Source organism: Acartia tonsa, chromosome 7 (genome assembly GCF_053477335.1).
Source record: "Acartia tonsa isolate MP-2025a chromosome 7, ASM5347733v1, whole genome shotgun sequence".
Taxonomy (NCBI): domain Eukaryota; kingdom Metazoa; phylum Arthropoda; class Copepoda; order Calanoida; family Acartiidae; genus Acartia; species Acartia tonsa.
The window spans coordinates 43649128-43670131 of NC_137266.1; the positions used below are offsets into that span (position 1 = coordinate 43649128).

Consider the following 21004-nt stretch of genomic DNA (forward strand, 5'->3'; position numbering starts at 1 on the left):
AGTGTAAAATGAAACAAGAGCAAATTATCAAAATGAACAAAATGAAACAAAGAGAAAGAGGTAGTTAGTACTGTTGTAAAAATTCGCAGTTTTGGTGATTTGATAATGTAATACTTTAAGCGGAAGTGATACCACATTTTGTTTTGATAAGGTGCAAAGCTTGTCAATAATTTGCAGGGAGGGAGGGGACATTGGACTGTAAATGGCACTAGTACCCAAAGTTTTATATTTGCATTGTCATATTTGTCAGAAGTTGAACTTTGGGCACTATTTTAATTTTGATTGGTTGGTTCCCAACTATCTATTTTGTGTCCCAACTTTTCATTTACTGAAGGGGTATTTTTGTGTATCATCATTGGGGCTCTATATTAATTTATCACCAATTGTTTTATCCCTTAGGATCCATGTAACTATGGCAAGTTAATTTCATCTTTTAATTCTTACGTAATAATTTAAATTTTAAGTATAACAAGGAAAATTATATCCATAAATAATACAGCAAAGACAAGCCAAAACATTTTATATATTCTTTTTTTTTATTGTTTACAAAACACTAGAATTGACATATTCCTATAGCTTTATAGGTATTAATTTATTTTAAACCATCTAGGTATGTTCTTTAATTATTAAATTTTGATAAAAATCAAGAATCATTGACTGGTTTGAACCTTCAATTTGTCTTATCCCTTAGATTCCCTGATTATACTGGTCTCACTAAGTTCATTCGTTGGCTTTGATTATTTTTATTAAATATTGATTGGTTGATCCAAACTAGTAGTGTCCAAATTTTTCAACCAACAATTTTGATATACACGAGATTTTAATCCCTGGATATTTTGTCAACTGACAACATCAGCCCAGGAATCCTAAGGGTTTATTTTGTTTATCATAATTTGGGATGTACATTAAACTTTTCACATCCATTGTCTTATCCCTTAAGATCCCTGGATATTTTGTCAACTGACAACAGCAGCCCAGGAATCCTAAGGGTTTATTTTGTTTATCATCATTTGTGATGTACATTAAAATATCGTCTATTGTCTTATCCCTTAAGATCCCTGCATATTTTGTTAACTGACAACAGCAGCCCAGGAATCCTAAGGGTTTATTTTGTTTATCATAATTTGTGATGTACATTAAAATATCGTCCATTGTCTTATCCCTTAAGATCCCTGCTTATTTTGTCAACTGACAACAGCAGCCCAGGAATCCCAAGGGTTTATTTTGTTTATTATCATTTGTGATGTACATTGAAATATAGTCCATTGCCTTAAGATCCCTAGATATTTTGTCAACTGACAACAACAGCCTAGCAGTCCTAGAGAGTTCTCTGCTAATTAAATTTCAGTTCATTAATTAGTTGTTGTAATAGAGGTAGCATAGAAGTATCTTAAGATCTCCGAAACAGTTGTTATTTTTTACTGAATTTATTGTTTTTTTTTTATCTCGTCTATTCTCTCATTCGTTGTCTCTAAAACATAGGGTATTTTTAATTTTGATTGGTTGGTTGAAAATGGCATTGTCTACCATTAACTTTTTCTAAAAGGTAATTTTGTTTACCATCATTGGGGATTTATAATATGATTATTTTAGTATTTTTAACTCTAATATTAAGCCAGAGTAGTGACAGAGAAAAAATAGAAAACTAACCTAGAATACAGGGATTAGTTAATGGGAGATTAATTACATTTTCCAATAATTCTTTGCTTTAAAACCTTAAATCGTACAAACTAGATTAACTGACTCTGTTTATGTGTACTGTAATATATCTAAAACAGCGTTGAATCAGTCTTTAGGATATCTTGGTATAGGTTTAGGGCAGGTTTGTTGCCATTTTGCGGGCTGGGTAGCAAACTTCCATGGAAACATCCCCCTAGGATAAAATTCACCCTGGGACCAAAATTTAAATGTGGGGATATTTGCCCTCATCTTCTTTTTTTGGTGTGGATATTAATTTATCTTCAATTGCTCTCTCCCTGCCTCCCCGAGAAAACCCCAGTTGTAAATTTAATTTGTATCTTTCTTAGTCATGTTTAGAGAAAGCACATAAACAAGAACAAAAACAATAATTCTAGCGGCGTTGTCTAAATTGTTAAGATGTTTTTGTCATTTTCAGTGATTTATGTACAATAATTAATAACGGGATAAGACAATGGACGATAAATTGATGTACATTCTTAAACTAAGTTCTGTAGATAAAACAATTGGTTGAAAAGTTGAGAAACAGAAATTTTGAACTTACCAATTAATATTTTACAAAAGTATCCAAAGTTTTTAAGCTAAAGAATGAACGAGCATGTTAATAAAACTTTGGGTACCAGAATAATATACAGTCAAAGTTCTCTCCATTTATGACTTTTTCAATCTACAATGTCAAAACTTATGTATACAACTGTTATTAAAAGTAATCAAAGAGTTGCTTAAAACTATTTATTTAATAAAATAACAAAAATAACAATGTCCATAAGTAGCAAAGCCCAAAAAAATAATGATTTATAGTTAAGCAAAAAAACAGCAATCTTAAATAGCAGTTGAGAAAAAATAACATTTACCCCGTATCGTTACAGACAGAGGGACAGACATAGTGAATTAAAATGTAGCTTCGCTACTTAACAGGTTCACAGTAAGAAATTGAGAAATGCAATCTCACACAAACTTAGAGATGTGCATGCACTTCCGTATACAATCACATCCCCAGTATAGAGCCCTGTAGTACTCCATACTTAGTATTCACTTCCGGACATGTATCATATTATTACAGCATCAGAACAGAGCCTTGTGGTACTCCATGCTCTTGCGCAAAAATGTCAAATCCTCATAGTGCTTCATAATCGCATAAAAGTTACAATAGCAAAAAAATGAAGAGGAATAATGTTATTTTATTAGCCTAAAACAAAAAGGAAGGGACAGATTGTGCTGTTGAAATAATATGAGAGAGAGGTTACATTGGGCTGTTGATTTATTAAGTTGAGTGTTCAAACGTTTCAACCACTAATTTTAATCAACAAAAGGGGTAATTTTCTGTTTCATCATGTGGGATGTACAACAATTTATCGGCCATTGTCTTATCCCTTTAGATCCCTGGGTTCTAATGATTTAATATTATGATACGCGGAATTGTATTGCCTACCACAAATATTTTGGGAAAAAAACACATTTCGCAGAAGACGAAAAGTTTATAAGTTATTGAACTCTTTTTTTAGCAATGTTATTGAGTACTTTTGTGTGTATGTATGTATTTTGGTTTTTCATGCATTTTTTTATTAAAATGGATACTAACTTGCGGCATCGCCCCTAGTGGTACATGAGGTAGAGGAGGGAGTCTAATTTCCTTTCATTTTTAGTTATAAAAAGAAAATATTTATAAAGCTTCACAGTAAAGGAGAACCATATCGGTTCAGCGGTTAGCGAGATCCTTTGCTAAACGAACAGACACACAGACAGACATCTAGTTACTTATATGTAAGGATTATTAACAAAATCTATGAGTCATTTATTTTTGTTGAATTGATTATCTAATAATTTATTAACTTGGTGCTATGTAAACAAGAATGACAACATTCATAAACTCAAAGACAAATATATATATTACCCATGAATAAGATTTATTAAGTTTTTTTTCATATCCTTTAAATAAAGTAGTAAGGTTTTTGGTCTGTCAGTTAAGATCTCACTAACCACTGAACCGATTAGGATATCCATATTAGTGTAGCTTCGCATAGTTACTGGGATGGTTTTATACTATTTTTCTGACCCTACCTCCCCTGTTTGATTATAGACTATTAGATATTAGGGGCGCAACCGCTAGAGATATGAAGTTTAGATCGATATTAGCACATCTTATTTGAAGGATAAACTGACGAACTTAAATTCATGTAGAAAAATTTCGATGAAAAAAAACCGGAATTTTTTTCCATTTTCAATAATATACCTAGACACTTGTTTAGAAATTTAAATTCAAATTTTCTCTTTTATGAAAACTAAAAAAATAATATTAATTAATACTAAATGATAAAATTTGAGTCTATACCTAATGTTTAATTATGTAATAAATTTTTTATCTATATTTAAATACTCCAAAACTCGTTTTTGTACTTTTGACGTCATACAGCCGCTGAAAGATTGTTAAAGAAACTTATATTTTCTTTAATGATAATTTATGTCAATACCTGCTTAAAATGGTCTTAAGTGTTTTTTTTTTCATGAAATAGTTGTTAGATTCTGCAATACATATGGGCATAATATAAGAATAGAAAATAAGTAATAGTTATAAACCTTACTTGAACCTTTAGGAAGCTTCACTGTAAAGGAGAACAATATCGTTTCAGCGGTCAGTAAGATCTTAAGCTACAGACAGATAGAAAGACATCCTGTTACTTTTGAATAATAATAACTTTTTGAATAATACTAATAACTTTAATTTTATTTCAGGTTTGTAAAACAAAACTAAAGTATTTCACAAAATAATCAACTTTAAAATCATTGATTAAAATCGCCAGAAACAGTGAGAAAAAAATCGCCCAAAAATCAGTGACAAAAAACATCCAAAAAACAAAGTGAATTAAACCTATAAACAACAAGGAACAATATAGATAAAGCAAGGGTGGCCGGGACAAAAAGGTGTTTAAATGCAGAATACAGTAATATTCAGTGATAGTTGACAATTACTGGACGGCGGAGGCGGCGATAAGATGGATTTAAAACGGCGGCTGGGGTTCGGGGCCGGAGCCAACCAGAACTATGAACTCATTCGGTCAACCCAAAGCCTTGTGGACAGGTAATTATTTTCCAGTATGACCTCGAAACCGATTAATATATCCGCTGGATTAGAACCGGTTCTCACCATACTGAAAAATCATATATAACATCGTATTAAAGACAATTTTCCACGATTATTAAGATAAAAATCATAATAGGTATTAATACCAGTTTTGTTAGACCCAAGTTGTTAACAACTATATGTAATATTTTAAGTTTTACTATCCGCAGAAAGTTGTCTATAATACGATGCGATGAATAACCATTTTTCTTGCGGGTAGTAAAACCGGTTATTACCGAAAGATAAATTTAGCAGGGATCTTAAGGGATAAGACAATAGACTATACTTTGATGTATATTATTATTCCCAATGATGATAAATAAAATTACCCCTGTAAATCCTAACTATTGTTTGCAAGGTGGTACACTACTAGTTTGGAACCAACCAATCCTAATCCAATGTAAGATACTTCAGCTGCGCTAGTATGGTATCAAAGATTTCGTTCTTGTTCTATAGCAATAAAACTTTCATCTCTTGAGCATAGTATAGCAAACATCAAAGTTGAATTCTTAAACAGAGAAGACGCGATAGAATCATAGAATCTACTAAATAAACCATAAAAAATCTTCATTTTAAGAAAAGAAAGGTACATAATTTGCAATTTAATTAAAGGTTTTAATATAGTAGATTATACCATAGAATCTTGGGATATATTCAGTAAATGTTATATTGAAATAGTTTAAAGTCTTTAAAGCATATAATAGCACCTTTACTGTTAGCATTATTTGTGTGTTTAAGGAGTGGGGCGGGCGTACTTATACACGACCAACTAATATTCATTAAAATTACCCAAATATATAAAACTTTGGGTACCAGTGTAACATACAGTCCCATGTCTCCTCCCTCCCTGGTTGAGTTAGAGAGAGAGAGATGTATAACAAGTTTAATTTGGTCGGTTTCAAGTTTAAGCTACATGGTCAGTTGTTTATACAATATTACAAAAATTATTTACAGTGTTATACTTTACTGCTGTTTTTATATTAACAAATTCATAATTTCTTTTTCAATTTGATTTTTAATTTTAATTTTCAATTAGTCACTATGTAGTAACATTTCATTGAAATGTTTCTGTTTAAAGAGCAGGTTCGCCGCTGTTTTTGTTGACCTTTTTTGCAGGAACTCTTTTAGTAATGCACATGTTCTCTAAAAGCAATGGTGTGCATCCACTTTCGCATAGTTTATCATTACTGCATAGTGTTTCCTCTTTACAGGGATCTAAAGGGATAAGACAATGGCCGGTAATTGATGTACATCCACAACGTTATTACACAAAATTACTCCTTCTCTAGATTGGTGGTTGAAACATTTGAACACTCAACTTAATAAGCCAACCAATCAAAATCCATTTAAAGTCTCCAAAGTAGTTAAGCCAACGAATAAGAAAACGATATTATAGAACTTTGGGGACTAGTGTATTAAACAGCCCATTGTCCCCTCTCTCTTTGTTCATTTTCGCAAAAAGACATAATCTATAATACAAGGTAGAACGATGTCTGTCTGTCTGTCTGTTTGTTTGTCTGTCTGTTTGTCTGTTTGTTTGTAGCGAAGGATCTCGCTTACCGCTGAACCGATCGGGTTCTCCTTAACAGGGTAGCTTCTCATAAGTCCCGGGAAGGTTTATAACTATTTTGGGAGAGGGTACCACCACCCTATCAGGAGAAATCGCCCCTAGAAAAAAATTACCCCTCCCGAAAAAGAGACTCCAACGAAACATAAACCAATTATTTCTGTAATTAGATATTTTAAATAAAAAAAAACATTCAAAGTGCCACTAGAGGCCTCTAGGGGCGTAGCCGCTAGTATTAAAAAAAATAATAGCGTTCTCTGGTGATATTGAAGCGAAGGGGCACTTTTTAGTTTTTACTGTTGTAATAATGTGTGGTTCTTGTGATTCGATTATTTGATACATGTGGGTATGTGATCGCACATCAAAAGCATTGCATTGCACCAATAATAGACGTTCACCATTAGACATCTATATTTTTGCAAGAAAGAAGATAATTTTTCAATGACCTGAATTATGAATTATTGTTTCATTATAAGAACTCAAAATTTTATAAGACGATCGCTCATTCGTTGGCCCAAAAAATTTATGGACTTTCATTAGAACTAGATTAAAGAGGGTTATACAAACCTTCATTGCCTAAACTTTTTATTAATAATTTTAATATAGAAAATAGAAGGGTCAATTTTGTTTGTCGTAATTTATCGTGGACTGTCATATCCCTTTAGATGTGATTATTACTCATAGACATAATTGTTCTTTTAAGATTGTTGATCTATAATAATATATCTATTGTATGTATAGCTTACAGTATAAATGTCAGGGCTCTCAATTTCAAGGGCAAGTATTAATCAATCAATCAATCAAATTATCCAGTGGACGCCTTATTCAGGACTATTTGTCTCTTTGGTGGCTGTATTTTTTCTTGAGTTTAAACATGACTTGGATATCAAGTTAAGTATCTAGATCTTTTTTAAACTGAAAAACATCTTTTAAAATTAGGAAGTGGGGAGGAGGGATGCCCCCACCCGCTTGATATTGGAATTGGAAGGTCTTCCTTCCCCTTCTTTTCACCTCCTCAAGGTTTAACCCCCTGCCCCCCCCCCCTGGGAAAGCCCTGCGAACGTCACTAGTATGAATTCTATTTTGCACATCAGAACCGCATATTATTACAACAGCATAAATTTTCCTTTATTTTTGTTATTTTAAAGTTAGTATGTTTTTCAACCTATTTTTAAAAAAATTACACTATTCTAAGACATGAAGATATATTTCGATTTTAGCAATCATTTTCAATTCATTTTGTCTAAAAAAATATAGGTATGAGACATTAGATAACAGCAAATATGATCAAAGATATTAAACATACATTTATATAGAACAATGTCACAAATTATTTTGAATCTTAGGTTTCATCATAAAATACAGATGACAACTGAAAAAGTTTGAAAAAAAAAGATTAAAACATTAGTTGCCTTAATCACAAAACACATTATGTCATTTGTTTGCTAAAATTTTCGCAAGTTAAGGTATATTTATGATTGATCTTTACAAAGTTACAAAATCCAAACTTTTTTTGTTGTAAAACCTTAGGTATTTTATTTGTGACTTTAGCTTGTGAAGTGATAAAATATGTTATGGGCTATATGACCCGTTTTGCTTCTATGATAGGCAAATTTAGGGTCACATTTTGTACAGTAATTTATCTTGTATATATGGGGTTTCATCGAGTTATACAAATATTGTACTTTGATAAAATACTTTTAATCATTTTAACACCAAATATTGAGCAGTTAGAAGCAGTATTTTAGATATGTTACCCTTGTACTTTTAAACTTTCGTACGAACTTGATTAGAGTATAACAATAGAGTGGGGAGTGGTTAAATAACTGTATGACCCCACCCTGTGGACCCTGTACCGACTTTCAATTAGTCTTCGAATGTCAGCCAATAGCGTTGGGAATATTAACACAGCCAAATCGCTACAAAAGAGCAGAAAGCAATTTGCTAGCAGACTAAAAATGTCTTAACAATAGTCTGTGTTATACATCTATCTTTATAGATTTATTCATTCTTGGACTATTGGGCGTCTGTCGCCGGTTGCTTTATGGTTCTGCTTTGTCTTGCTCCTTTTAAAATAAAACAAGATTATATTTGTCCAAAGAAGACCAATTAAAATTATGAATATTGTCATTGATCATAAGGGATAGGACAATTGATTTACATCCACAATAATGATAAACAAAACTAACCCTTCTTAAATTAAACTATCTGTTTAAAAGCAAACATATGAGAGAAATGTCCCCCCCCCCCCACTTAAAATTGTGGGCTAGGCTTTCCCTTTATTTTTATCGCCGGTCACAGCTGCAGTAGGATCTGTTTTTAACATCTTTTGTTATGATACGGTTTGGGCTGACAGTCGCTGGTATAGTTAATAAGTTATAGAGATGCTACGCATATTAATAAAAAAAGGTTACGGTGCAGTCAAAGAAATTTGAATATTATTCACATAACTTAGGCTGTCCATCTATCAATTTATATTTATATCTATCTATTAATTTATATTTACATCTATCTATCCATTCATATCTCCATCTATCTATCCATCCATGTGTCCATTTATCTATCCACATGCCCTTTTATCTATTCGTTTATCTATCTATCCATCCATTTATCTATCCATCAATATTTATCTATTTATCTTCCATCCATATATTTATTTATCTATTCATCTCTATGTTCATCTATTTATCCATGTGTCCATCTATATCTATGTGTATTTCTCAATTTGACTATTTATCTATCCATCCATATGTCCATCTATCCACAATTCATATTTCCATCTATCCCTCCATCCATATGTTCATCTATCTATCCATTCATGAGTCCCATCTATCTATCCATTCATAAGTCCCATCTATTTATCCATCCTTATGTCCATCTATCTGTCCATCCATATGTTCGTCGATCTATCCATCCATATGTCTATCTATCTATCCATCCATATGTTCATCGATCTACCCATCCATATGTCCATCTATCTATCCATTAATGTTCATCTATCTATCCATTCATATGTCCCATCTATTTATCCATCCATATGTCCATCTATCTATCGATCCATATTTCCATCTATCTATCCATCCATATGTCCATCCATCTATCCATTCATATGTCCCATCTATTTATCCATCCATATGTCCATCTATCTCTCCATCCATATGTTCATCGATCTATCCATCCATATGTCCATCTATCTATCCATCCATATGTTCATTTATCTATCCATTCATATGTCCCATCTATTTATCTATCCATTTGTCCATCTATCTATTAGTTCATATTTCCATCTATCTCTCCATTCATATGTCCCATCTATTTATCCATCCATATGTCTATCTATCTATCCATCCATATGTCCATCTATCTGTATGTTGATCTATCTATTCATACATATTTCCATCTATCTATCAATCCATATGTCCATCTATCTATTCATTTATAATGCCTTAATGTATCATAAAAATGCTTTACATGGACTAAATCTAATTTTAGAATAGTCTTTTTTTAAAGATTCTTTAAAACGGCAGTTAAATGCCCTTTTTATATTAAAAATCTATTCTTGACGATTGTACATATATGTTAGTCCGTTTTATAGCAAATTAAGGACCTAAAAAGGCTTAATTGTAAAGAAGATCCATATTGGTTCAGTGGTTTGCAGATCCTTTGCAACAGAAGGAAAGACATAAATACATACCTACTATTAATATGAGGGAAACATGATTTTTAACCCCCAACAAGTTATATAGCCTTTGGGTTTAAGTAAAACAAGGATAACAACATTTGTAGTATGTATAGCTCCCAATTAATACACACCGATTATGATTCAATAGATTGTTTTGAATCTTAAGAAAATAAGCTTTTACGAGTAAAAAAAAGGAATGTTTTGTTATTATGTTTCCCAAAATTTTATTTGAAATCTATATTTTTAACATCCTTTATAATCTAATTTTAGTGTTTGAGGGTCATATTATAGAGTTTATTATAAGCATCTGAGGATTGTACATAAAACAATTTGTTAGCAAAATAAACTTCATTTACTAAGTATATTTGCGATTACTTTTATTTAATGAAATCTTCCAATTTTTAACATGTACAAAACGGCCTGCTTAATTGCTTCAAGATCCATGTCAGATCTATATAGGAAATAAATGTCTATAAACGAGCTCAAGTTTTCCAAGGAATATATGAATAAAACTCATAGTGCTCCAATAATCCATAATAAACTCTCATTGCCCAGAACGATAAGACCCATTATTTTACTTTATTAAAAATAAATTCATTTTTTTCATTTCATGTTGCTATTTACCTTATATTGATGTATTTAATTTCTAATCATAAAAAAGAAAATTTAAATTTATAATAAGATAAATTTAAGAAAACTATGTTTTAAAAGAATTCGATTGTGGCGACATTTTGTGTGTTCAAATATTAAACTAAAATTGTAATCATCATCATTAACCCTTTGGTGATGGTAATGTAAAGAAAAAAATATAATTTAAAAAAATCTTTAAAAATCATTTAAATTATTAAATATTTACTTTCTTTTAGATAGTAATGCCGGGTGGGGAAAATAGATTTATTGAGAAATAGATATGCATATAGAAAACTATCCAATAGGGAGATAATTATATCGAGCCAACTCTAGTATTTAAATAATAGGCAATTTAATATAGGTATGCTCTTTCAAATAGAAGAATGGGCGACTATCTAAGTTTTATCAAAAGTAGCTACGCTATTAAAAGATATGCATATGCTTGCTTTAAAAACAAATATATCTTAAGGCAATGTGGTCATACTCTAATTTTGTTAGGGCTACAAATATATACACTGCAAGGAAATATTTTTATTTCTTAAACATTATTACAGTCTTTCTATCTGTCATTTAATATCTTGTAAATGCCCTGAACCAACTATGTATTTGCTTTTTAGGGAAGTTCATTAATGTCTTGGTTATTTCCATTTGTTGGGTGGGTGTCTAAACCTTCCTTCAAGGAAAATATTGATGTAATAAAAGTTGAAACACCAAAATATTTGTTTTTAGAGTGTATATAATTAATAGACCTAAATATGTTTTGCCCTAATAAATAAATTATACATGGTTTTAGGGGTAGATGTTTTACCAACAGCTGAAATTTTTTTTTTTTTTATAGAATTTTTATATTGTAAAAGATCTTTTTCTTTAAAGAAGCTAGATGTATGTTTGTATTTAATTTATGTCTCCAGTAAGATCTTGCAAACGGCAGGACTTATCATGACATAGTATCTCATGATAAACAAAATTACCCCTTTGTAGAAAAAAGTTGGTTGAAAAATTTGGGCACCGCTAGTTTCAACCAAAAGATTTTAATCCGCCGAATAAGAGATTGTGTTTACAAAACTAGTATAATTTCAAGTTTATTGTTACTCCCTCCCACTTTTTTGAGGAAGAAAGTGTTGTAGATTAATTTAATTTTTCCATCCCTCCCTAAATGTTAGGTTAGGAAGCGAGGAGAGGGGGTCTCAGTGGTTCCACAAACCGAAATAAGGGATGTTGCCATCGCCTGGGTAAATGATGGATTCCGTCAGATTGAGATTTGGTTAATCTAATTAAAACCACTTTAATCGGTTTTTAGGCCGAATCCATCTGTCTGAGTTCTATCCTAATTTTTATGGATGATTGTAGCATTAAAACATCCATGTTTTTTGCCATTTGAAAGTATTCAATATATGTTTTACAAATATATCTACTCTGAAATTAGGGCATATACGTTTGCCTGTCCATGTGTTCGTACGTACGTACGCCTGTTCCTAAATATGCCCGCCTGTCCCTATGTACGTCATATTTAAGTAACAGTATTTTAGGATTTTTTCCATTATGGCTTCGAAACCGATTAATATCCGCTGCCTTTTAGGCAATTAATACCAGTTGTCTATAATACAATGCAATAAATAGCTATTAATTCTTTCTTATTGTAATATTTAAGTTATTTTCACAAATGCAAAACCTAAGTTTTTAATAAGAAATAAGGTTTTCAATTTAAACTTGAAATTTGAAAATGGATAATTTTCTAATCCTACTACTAATTTTTAACTATTGGAGGGAAGAAATAAGTGAAGAATAATTTTAATGTAATTTTTGATAAAAACATGTATGCCATGATTAGGTCTGGAAAATTCAGGTTCTAGAGAAGATGTTAAAATTAGAATGTGTGAATCAGGGCCTAGGGCCTTTTAAACATGTCTATGCAATGCAACAAATATATATCTACTTTTTGTTTGTCACATATGATCTTAAAAACGGCTCATTAATGTTTTTAATCTTGTATATGTAAATTCTACACGCGCTATCCCATTCGTTGGCTTAATAACTTTATAACCTTTTCTATGTCCAAGGATAATTATGTTTAAAGAGTGTGCATCAATTTAACGTCCATTGTCTTATCCCCATCCCTTTTTAACATATCATAAAAAAGTGGCCACAGCTAACATAATATCGACATAACGATATTTGTATAAAAGTGGATATAGAATATAGCTGACATTTTATCCACATAACAATATTTGGATAAATGTGGTTATAGAATATACGTGGATATTATAACAGGGAAAAAAATTATCTTTAATTTAGGTTGCTAATATAGATATGATTTATTGGTTGGTTCGTACAACCATTAGAATGGGTAGGGATGGGGCAAACATTTGCAATATTGTGAAAACGTCGTTTGAATCGGGCACCCCAAAGGCCTTAGACCTGTTCTTTTAAATCTCTTTCTTAACGGGATACAATATTCACTTTTTTCTGCTTTTTAAATATTATCATATTATCAAAACAATTTGTTTATACATTTTAAGTATCATCTTCGTGCCAGGATGGGTTTATGCTATTTATTTTTAAATGCAAGTCCTGACTCCTTGATGATAGGGGCACTGTCGCTAGTTGGAAAATAAGAAAACCTACCATCGCTAAATTAGTTTTAGAAACAACCAAATTAGCCTTAAACCTGCCAAAGACCTATACCTGACCTTCTTAAAAATAGTTTTTTTAAATAGCCGGTTGCGAGATCTTAATGGATATCCATTTACTACTTTTTTTGTAGCCCACCCAATTCTTTTGAAGAACTTAGTTGCTAGCCATAAAAAATGAAATAAAATAACCGTTTGGTTGGTTTAATCTGATTACTCGAAATTTAAATTCTTTAAATATCTAAAAAGTGTTCATGAAAAAAAGTAAAAATCGCCATTTTTATATGGTTTAGGCCAAATCTTAGGGCGCGACGTAACTTTTTTATCAATAGGCTGAAACCAGCCATGTACCTATTAATAATTAAATTCTTAATAATTTAGGACCGATCAGTAGCACAATATATTAGCCTAACACTTAAATATTTACATGATTTTAAAGTTTCTCTTTACAAGATAGCTTAAAACCTGCCCAAATAGCGTTTGTAGCTTCTCTAGAAATGTTAGCATTTTTGTGTGGGCACCAATTCTATATTTACATATGTATGTTGGTCTGAATTGTTATGACTTTATATCCTTATATAGACTTACATATGGACAGTTTAACTTCAATTTTAAGTGGTCAAAAATAGTTGAATTTTTGGTGGTATATTCCCCCAAACTGACGGCCATATACACCAACCACCCATCCTACCAAGTTAAAAACTTGTTTGAAGACCCATAACCCTGCGGGACTTTCAAATGCTTGCCTTATCTAACCTAACAAAAAATTTGAAGTGGTCAAAAGAAGTTGAACTTCTGGTGGTACACTCCCCCAAAACCAATGGTTATAAAAACCCCACCCTTCCCCTCAGGTTTAAAAAAAACTGGTAGCTATAACCCTGCGGGGCTTTTAAACCATTACCTAACCTAGCGCAACGTAAAATAAGCATGAACTCTGGAGGTTTTCCAACGAAAACGTTTGATTCAATTTCGGATTAAGTGTAACTTACTTACTGTTTTAAATAAAGATTTAAAGTACTTGTAATATGCTTTTTAGTTGTGAAGCTACTCTAAAATTCAAAACGTTCGTTTGTACGTTATAAATATTTTGTATGAATCTCAATTTACTGAAAAGCTTACGAACAGTTTTTTTTTGTGAATATTTCACTGATGTAAGAGAATCTACTCTATAACTATTCTCAATTTAAATGCTATTAGGATTAGTTAAATTTCTATAGGGATTGGAAAATTTATATAAAATATTCTCTACTGTTAATTTTGTACGCCAGGCCTCTTTAAGTCTTCATACAACGCTATATAAGCAGTTCTAATATATGTAATATGTAATTATCGTTTATTAACCTATCTCTTCTATAATTACACAAAAATCTAATGTTACTTAAACTAATTATAAATTAATTTTCTATTTTTATAAGATTACATAATAATCTACTTTGAATGAAGAATATTTTTTTTGATAAATAGTTTGAAATCCATTAAGATATGATAATTCATTTGCAAAGCGTTACTACTATAGAACTAAGGTATGTCCGTTTGTCTGTCTGTAAGAAAATTAACTATATTTTTTTGTTTATAGGTGCATTTTAAAAGAATTATAAAAAACCATGAACAGTATAGGACTTATTTGGAAACTAAAATTGGAAAACAGTAAAAGTGTCTGACTATGACGTCAGAAAAAATTAACTATTAACCAATAAGAAGCCAGTATTCACTGTGGTAAAATATATAGCGGCCTCTCATTGGTTAATTGTTAATTTTTTCTGACGTCATAGTCAGACACTTTTACTGTTTTCCTAAAATTGAGTAGTATCAAAATTGTGTTCGCTTTTTTTTGCTGCTCTTCCTATGGTCATAATTGTCCTTTTATAAGAATACCTAACCTTTGTTTTTTGTAAACGATGAATGCTAATATGATAGTTTATAAATTTCAACTGATATGTTTTACCAAAAGGGGTAGTTTCACGAAATGCATTTTAACTTAATTTAGTGAACCGCATATTTTTTACTAGTCAATGGGTTAAACTATATTTATATGGCATATATTTGAAAGAATTTCAATTTTCTACTACATAGTTTTGAAAATATCAAGACTTGAAAATCGTCTTTTTGTGATATATGCAATTTAAAAAGATGATTTTCAAGACTTGATATTTTAAAAACTACGTGGTAGAAAATTGAAATTCTTTCAAATATATGCCATGTAAATATAGTTTAACCAATTAACCAGGAAAAAATATCCGGTTCACTAAATTAAGTTCTAATGCCTTTCGTGAAACTACCCCTTTCTTATTTATTTAAAAATCTCAAAGTTTTGAATGTACAAGCGGCAACATTGCAGCAGTGGTTACTAAACTTAACCTTACCCTTGAAAGTTAAACCAGGAATTCGCATATAGGCAAATGGAATTTTTTGAATTAAAAAAAAAACCTTGGATACTTTTATTAAATCTTTGTTAATTCTTATAAACTTTTCTACTAATGATTTTAATCTACAAAGAGGGCCATTTTGTTTATCGTAATTGGGGGTATGAATCAATTTATCATACATTATCTTATCCCTTAATATCCCTGGCGGATATGTATTAATTTGAGCTCTCTGCATGTTGTCAGTTCAAAGCTTCTCATTGGTTGTAACTTTAAAACAGCAAAAACTTAAGAATAGCCAGAATAAAAATGAGACTTTTTATTTGAGAATTTTAATGAAAAAAGTAACCCCTCCACCCAACTATATCTTAAAAACTTGTGCGGGGAGGCTTATATACCTCCACAACCACCCATTTACAACAAAATAAGACTATAACCTGCCCATGTAAAGCTTCTCGAAAATACAAATCTTAATCTGATTAGTGATAAGCAAGATCTTAAAGGACAAACTTGAAAAACTTAATAATGTATTTGCCATATTTGTTGCTTTATATTACACTACATACTAATTATAGTGATAATTATTGTTGAAATGAGAAAACGTTCCACTGTAATCCTCTCTTAATAGAATTCAAACTTGACTTCGAATTCCAACATATTAAACTACCTATCTTTCTATCTATATAGCTGTCTATCTATCAATCTATCTAGTTTGATGTCACTCTCTTTCAAACCTTCTAGTTAGCTGGCTTTATATATTTTTCTATCGATATAGCTACCACTATCTATCTTTCTCTCTAACAAGCTGAATTGAATATCCATCTATCAATCTGTCTATGCATCTATTTAGTTAACTGTCTATATCTTTCTAGCTAGCTGTTCCTATCTTATCTACATAGCTATCTATCTTTCTATCTAGCTGGCAGTCTCTATCTAGATATCTGACTGTCTATATATCAATCTATCTAGTTAGCTGTTTCTATCAATATCTTTCTATTTTTCCAGCCAGCTAAATGACTATCTACATTGATATATATCAATTGATATGTAATTTATCTGTCTAAACGTTTTCGCAATTTATTTATCTTTCTTCCCTCTCTTTATAATATATCTATTTAATTCGATATTAACTTTTTCTCTAATGCCATCTATCTATCTTTCATTTCTAATTCTAAATTCAAAGGATTTCATTTTTGTATAATTTAAAATTGAATTACTCATGTAAAACTTTGGGTGTGAGTTCACATCAGCACATTATAACATCATCTGCATAGTGATTCATATTTGCAACAAGACACAAATGCAAACATATTAGGCAAATTGTGCTATACTGACTATTGTGAAACAATCAGGGTTCGGAAGCCGCGCCTCAGCCGCGCCTAAGCCTCAGTTTTAAACCTGCTTGTGAGCAGAAAAAGAAATTTTTGAAAGAAGGATTGTCTACTAAAGAGACAGTTTTATACATCCAGCTAAATTTTATAGTGAAAAAATGACGATTTCACTGAGGCTTACACGCGGCTTACGCGCGGCTTCAAATCCCTGGAAACAATCATCTTTGCTTCATAGATTTATTTAGAAATATACTTCTGCAGGAGGGGGGGGGGGGGATGGGACATCAGGCTGATTATTACACTAGTCCCCAAAGTCTTATGATAACGTTTTCTTATTCGTTGGCTGTACATTTACAACCTTGGAGACTTTTATTGAATTTTGATTTGTTGGTTTATTAAGTGTCAAAACGTTTCTACCACTAATTGTAATCAACAAAAGGGGGAATTTTGTGTATCATCATTGAAGATATACATCAATTTATCGGCCATTGTCTTACACCTTTAGATCCTGCTCTCCAGTCTCTTGTAGAAGTAAATCGAGTAAAATTAGCTTGGTTGTTTTAGACAGCTTTCAATGATAGGAAAGCAATTGATAAGGGGCACTTTGTGCTGTTGTAATAATATGCGATTCTGATTATATGTGGGAGTGAATGTATATCATAGGAAGGTATATAAAGGGATAAGACAATGACCAATAAATTGATGTACATCCTCAATGATGATGCACAAAATTACCCCTTCTGTAGATAACAATCAGTGATCCAGTTTGGAACGTTTGGACATTTAACTTAATAAAATAACCAATCAAAATTTAGCCAACGAAAAAGAAAACGTTGTTGTAAGACTAAGACTTTGGGGACTATTGAAATAAAAAGCCCAATGTCCCCTCCTTCACCGACCACAGGGCACAGGATAGACGTGCGGAAGGGAACGCATACCAGAAATTTTAACTGAATAATTCTACACAAAAATTGGAATAATTTTTTTTCTCGTGTTCATTCGAATCCGGTGGATAGGAACCGGTTCTCATCCATACGAAAAAACTATGTCTAGCTTCGTATTATATCCAGTTTTCTACGAAAATAGAAATGTACAATCTAAAGATTAAAACCAGTTTTTTAGCCCGTTTTATCTCGGGGCTAAAAAAACTAGTTTTAATCTTATAATTGTACATTCTATATCCGCGGAAAGCCGTTTATAATACGATGAAAGAAATAACTATTATTTCCCCTAAAAAATATACGGTATGAAATTTAAAAGTTAACAAAATATTATTATATCTTTATTAGGTACTAGTTGATTCACCCCTAGCCTCTATGGGAAGTTAGGGGATGTCAGGAAATGTCCGAGATCTTAAGCATGACACTTTTTACTTTATAGTTTAGGATTAATCATACAAATTTAAACTCTTACTTTTTTTCTTTGTTCCACAGATTTATTCAAAGTGAAAATAGTTAAGTATCTTTAATCTTTTTATACTTACAGTATAATTTTTATTCCAGTATTAAAATTCAGGGAGTAAGGGAGGGGACAATGGGCAATTAATTCAATATAAGAGTTATCAAAGAAAGGGCATGAAATCCAGTTTAATCCAATAAATTTGTAGGAAATTATTAAGGGATTGTTAATTGAATAATAGATTTCCATAGCGTCATGCAGTAAAGTGAAATCACAACTTGTTTGATGAAATATATTGAGGTTTTTTGGTGTGATTTTTATATTAAAAGATTATTGGACCCGGCCAGCTGCTAGCAAGAATATTACTGCCCCTTTTTATTCTGTTTATTTCCCTTGCCCCTTGCCCCCACCTCCCTCTCCCCGTCTGCTACATTCCAAACTAACACAACGAGTGTTTATTTCCCTTCCCCCACTTTTCTTATCCCTTCTCCCCGTCTGCAATATTCAAAACATACATAACGAGTAGCGGCATTCTATGCGCAAGTCCCCAAACTCAGTCAGAAACTGCTAAATTCTTGCACATTCCCTTTAAGCCAGTCCCCAAAGTCTGAGACTCCTAAAAATTGAATATTCGATCCATTGTCCCCTCCCTTACTCCCTGATTAAAATTGGTTCCAATCCATAATAGAATATCATGTATCATGAAGATCATATTAAGAAAACGTGTGGCTACGCTCCTAACATAAATGATACTTAATGAGAGGGGGGGGGGGGTCGGAGTCGGACAACTTCCCCCACCTTAATTTTTAAATATGGGAGATATTTTTTCTTTAATATTTCACTAAAGAGAGAAAGCTTAAATTTCTTTTTAATTTTTAAATAGACTCGCCCTGTAAATGACCTATTTGTATCTTTCTTGAAATGAGTGCACTTGAAGTCATTTGCAAAGCTAATTACTGATTCAGACAGACAGACAAACAAACTACTTTCTTATTACAAAAATAAAGATTTTCCAAAGTAAAGCTTTTATAAAATTATTTAATTTTTCAGGTTGAATTTGAACAGCGAAGAAATCAGTATTCAGCCCGTTCATCCGAGTATTATGGGGCAGGTATGTCTGTCTATCTATATACAGTGTGTTTTTTTTATAAGAACTTTTTTGAAAGCAATTTTACCCCACTTATAGTTATCAGAATTTAATGATTGATGGCTTATTTTCTTCGTTTTTTAAGGCAATTAATAGAACAACAAAAAATATGTCAGTTTTTATTTAAAAAGTACAGTAAAATCTAAATTTCAAAACTCAGGTGTCAACATATAAAAATGGTTTTAGCGCATTTTTCTTAAGAAAATGGATTTTCTGTAGTCGACTTTGGGGGGCCAGTACTCCCTCCCTGGTTGAGATATGACCTTTAAACAACTTTGATATGTTCTAGTACATGTCCCTAATAGTATCTGTATACATTTTTAGCTCTATATCTCAACTTTGAAGTGTTTAGCAGCCATTCTTGCAAAAAGTTGATTATTTGAGCATAAGAAAAATGCGCTAAAACCATGTTTAGATGTTGACACCTAAGTTTTGAATTTTAGATTTTACTGTACTTTTTAGATAAAAACTGAAATATTTTTTGTTGTTGTTCTATTTGCCTTAAAAAACGAAGAAAATAAGCCATTGATCATTAAATTCTGATAACTATAAGTGGGGTAAAATTGCTTTCAAAAAAGTTCTCATAAAAAAATACACTGTATTTATGTATATATATCTCTATCTATTTACATATTTGTTTAATCTATTTATTTATCTGTTAATTTATCTATCTTTCTATTTTGTATGTATGTATATATTTTTTCTGATTTTTTTTTCATCTATAGGTATAAAATGTACATAGGCCTTTCTATTAAATAACCTATCTATCTATTGCTATTATAAAAAAAGAAACATTATTTGTCTTAGCAATTAAAGTAAAAAACCAAGGTTTCTAAATCGGAAATAGTCAATAAAAGTACACTTTTCTTTGGATTTGTTTGTATGTGTTGGCTTTGGTACCTAGCGAAGCAATTCTATAACTAGGTAATTTCTGTCCGTCCGGCAGTTTAATACTAAAAAAAGGGCATCGTTTCTAATCCATAAAAACTAGAAAAAAATCATACAATCATTTTTTTAATACATAAGAAAAATGCTATTTGGTTAATTTTGTTGCTTTATTAATAAAAAAATTGCCACTCTTCTTAGTTTTAATTACTTTAAATGGTGAAATTTTATGGCAGAAATGTAGCCCAAAACCATCAAGGGACTGATGTGAAGCTTTCCTCAAATAGATATCTCAGTAATCGGCTCAGTAATTATCGAAATATTAAGCGACAGACAAAAAAAACTTACTACTTTATATAATAGGATATGTCATTTAATTAAAATGAATTCCAAAGTTTTTGGTGTGAAAAAGATTTCTTCACGTTGTTGGCCTTGCACGTCGTTTCCGAGGGTCATGGGAATTGGCAGGTTTTGGTTCATTTATCACAACAATGTCACAGTGCTTTATTAGTCTTAATTTCATTAATGTTGTTCTGTTATTACTGATTTTAT

General features: G+C 31.3%; 1 protein-coding gene across 2 annotated transcripts in view; it reads left to right on the forward strand.

The window, feature by feature from the left end:
* LOC145323816 (ras GTPase-activating protein raskol-like) overlaps positions 1-21004 on the forward strand; it is a 122664-nt gene that overhangs the window by 9976 nt on the left and 91684 nt on the right. For both annotated transcript variants that reach the window (XM_080166374.1, XM_080166372.1), the window contains exons 2-3: positions 4432-4777; positions 19471-19531. In XM_080166374.1, the coding sequence (XP_080022500.1) occupies positions 4692-4777; positions 19471-19531 (147 nt within the window). In that variant the 5' untranslated portion in view covers positions 4432-4691. The remainder of the gene's footprint in view (positions 1-4431; positions 4778-19470; positions 19532-21004) is intronic.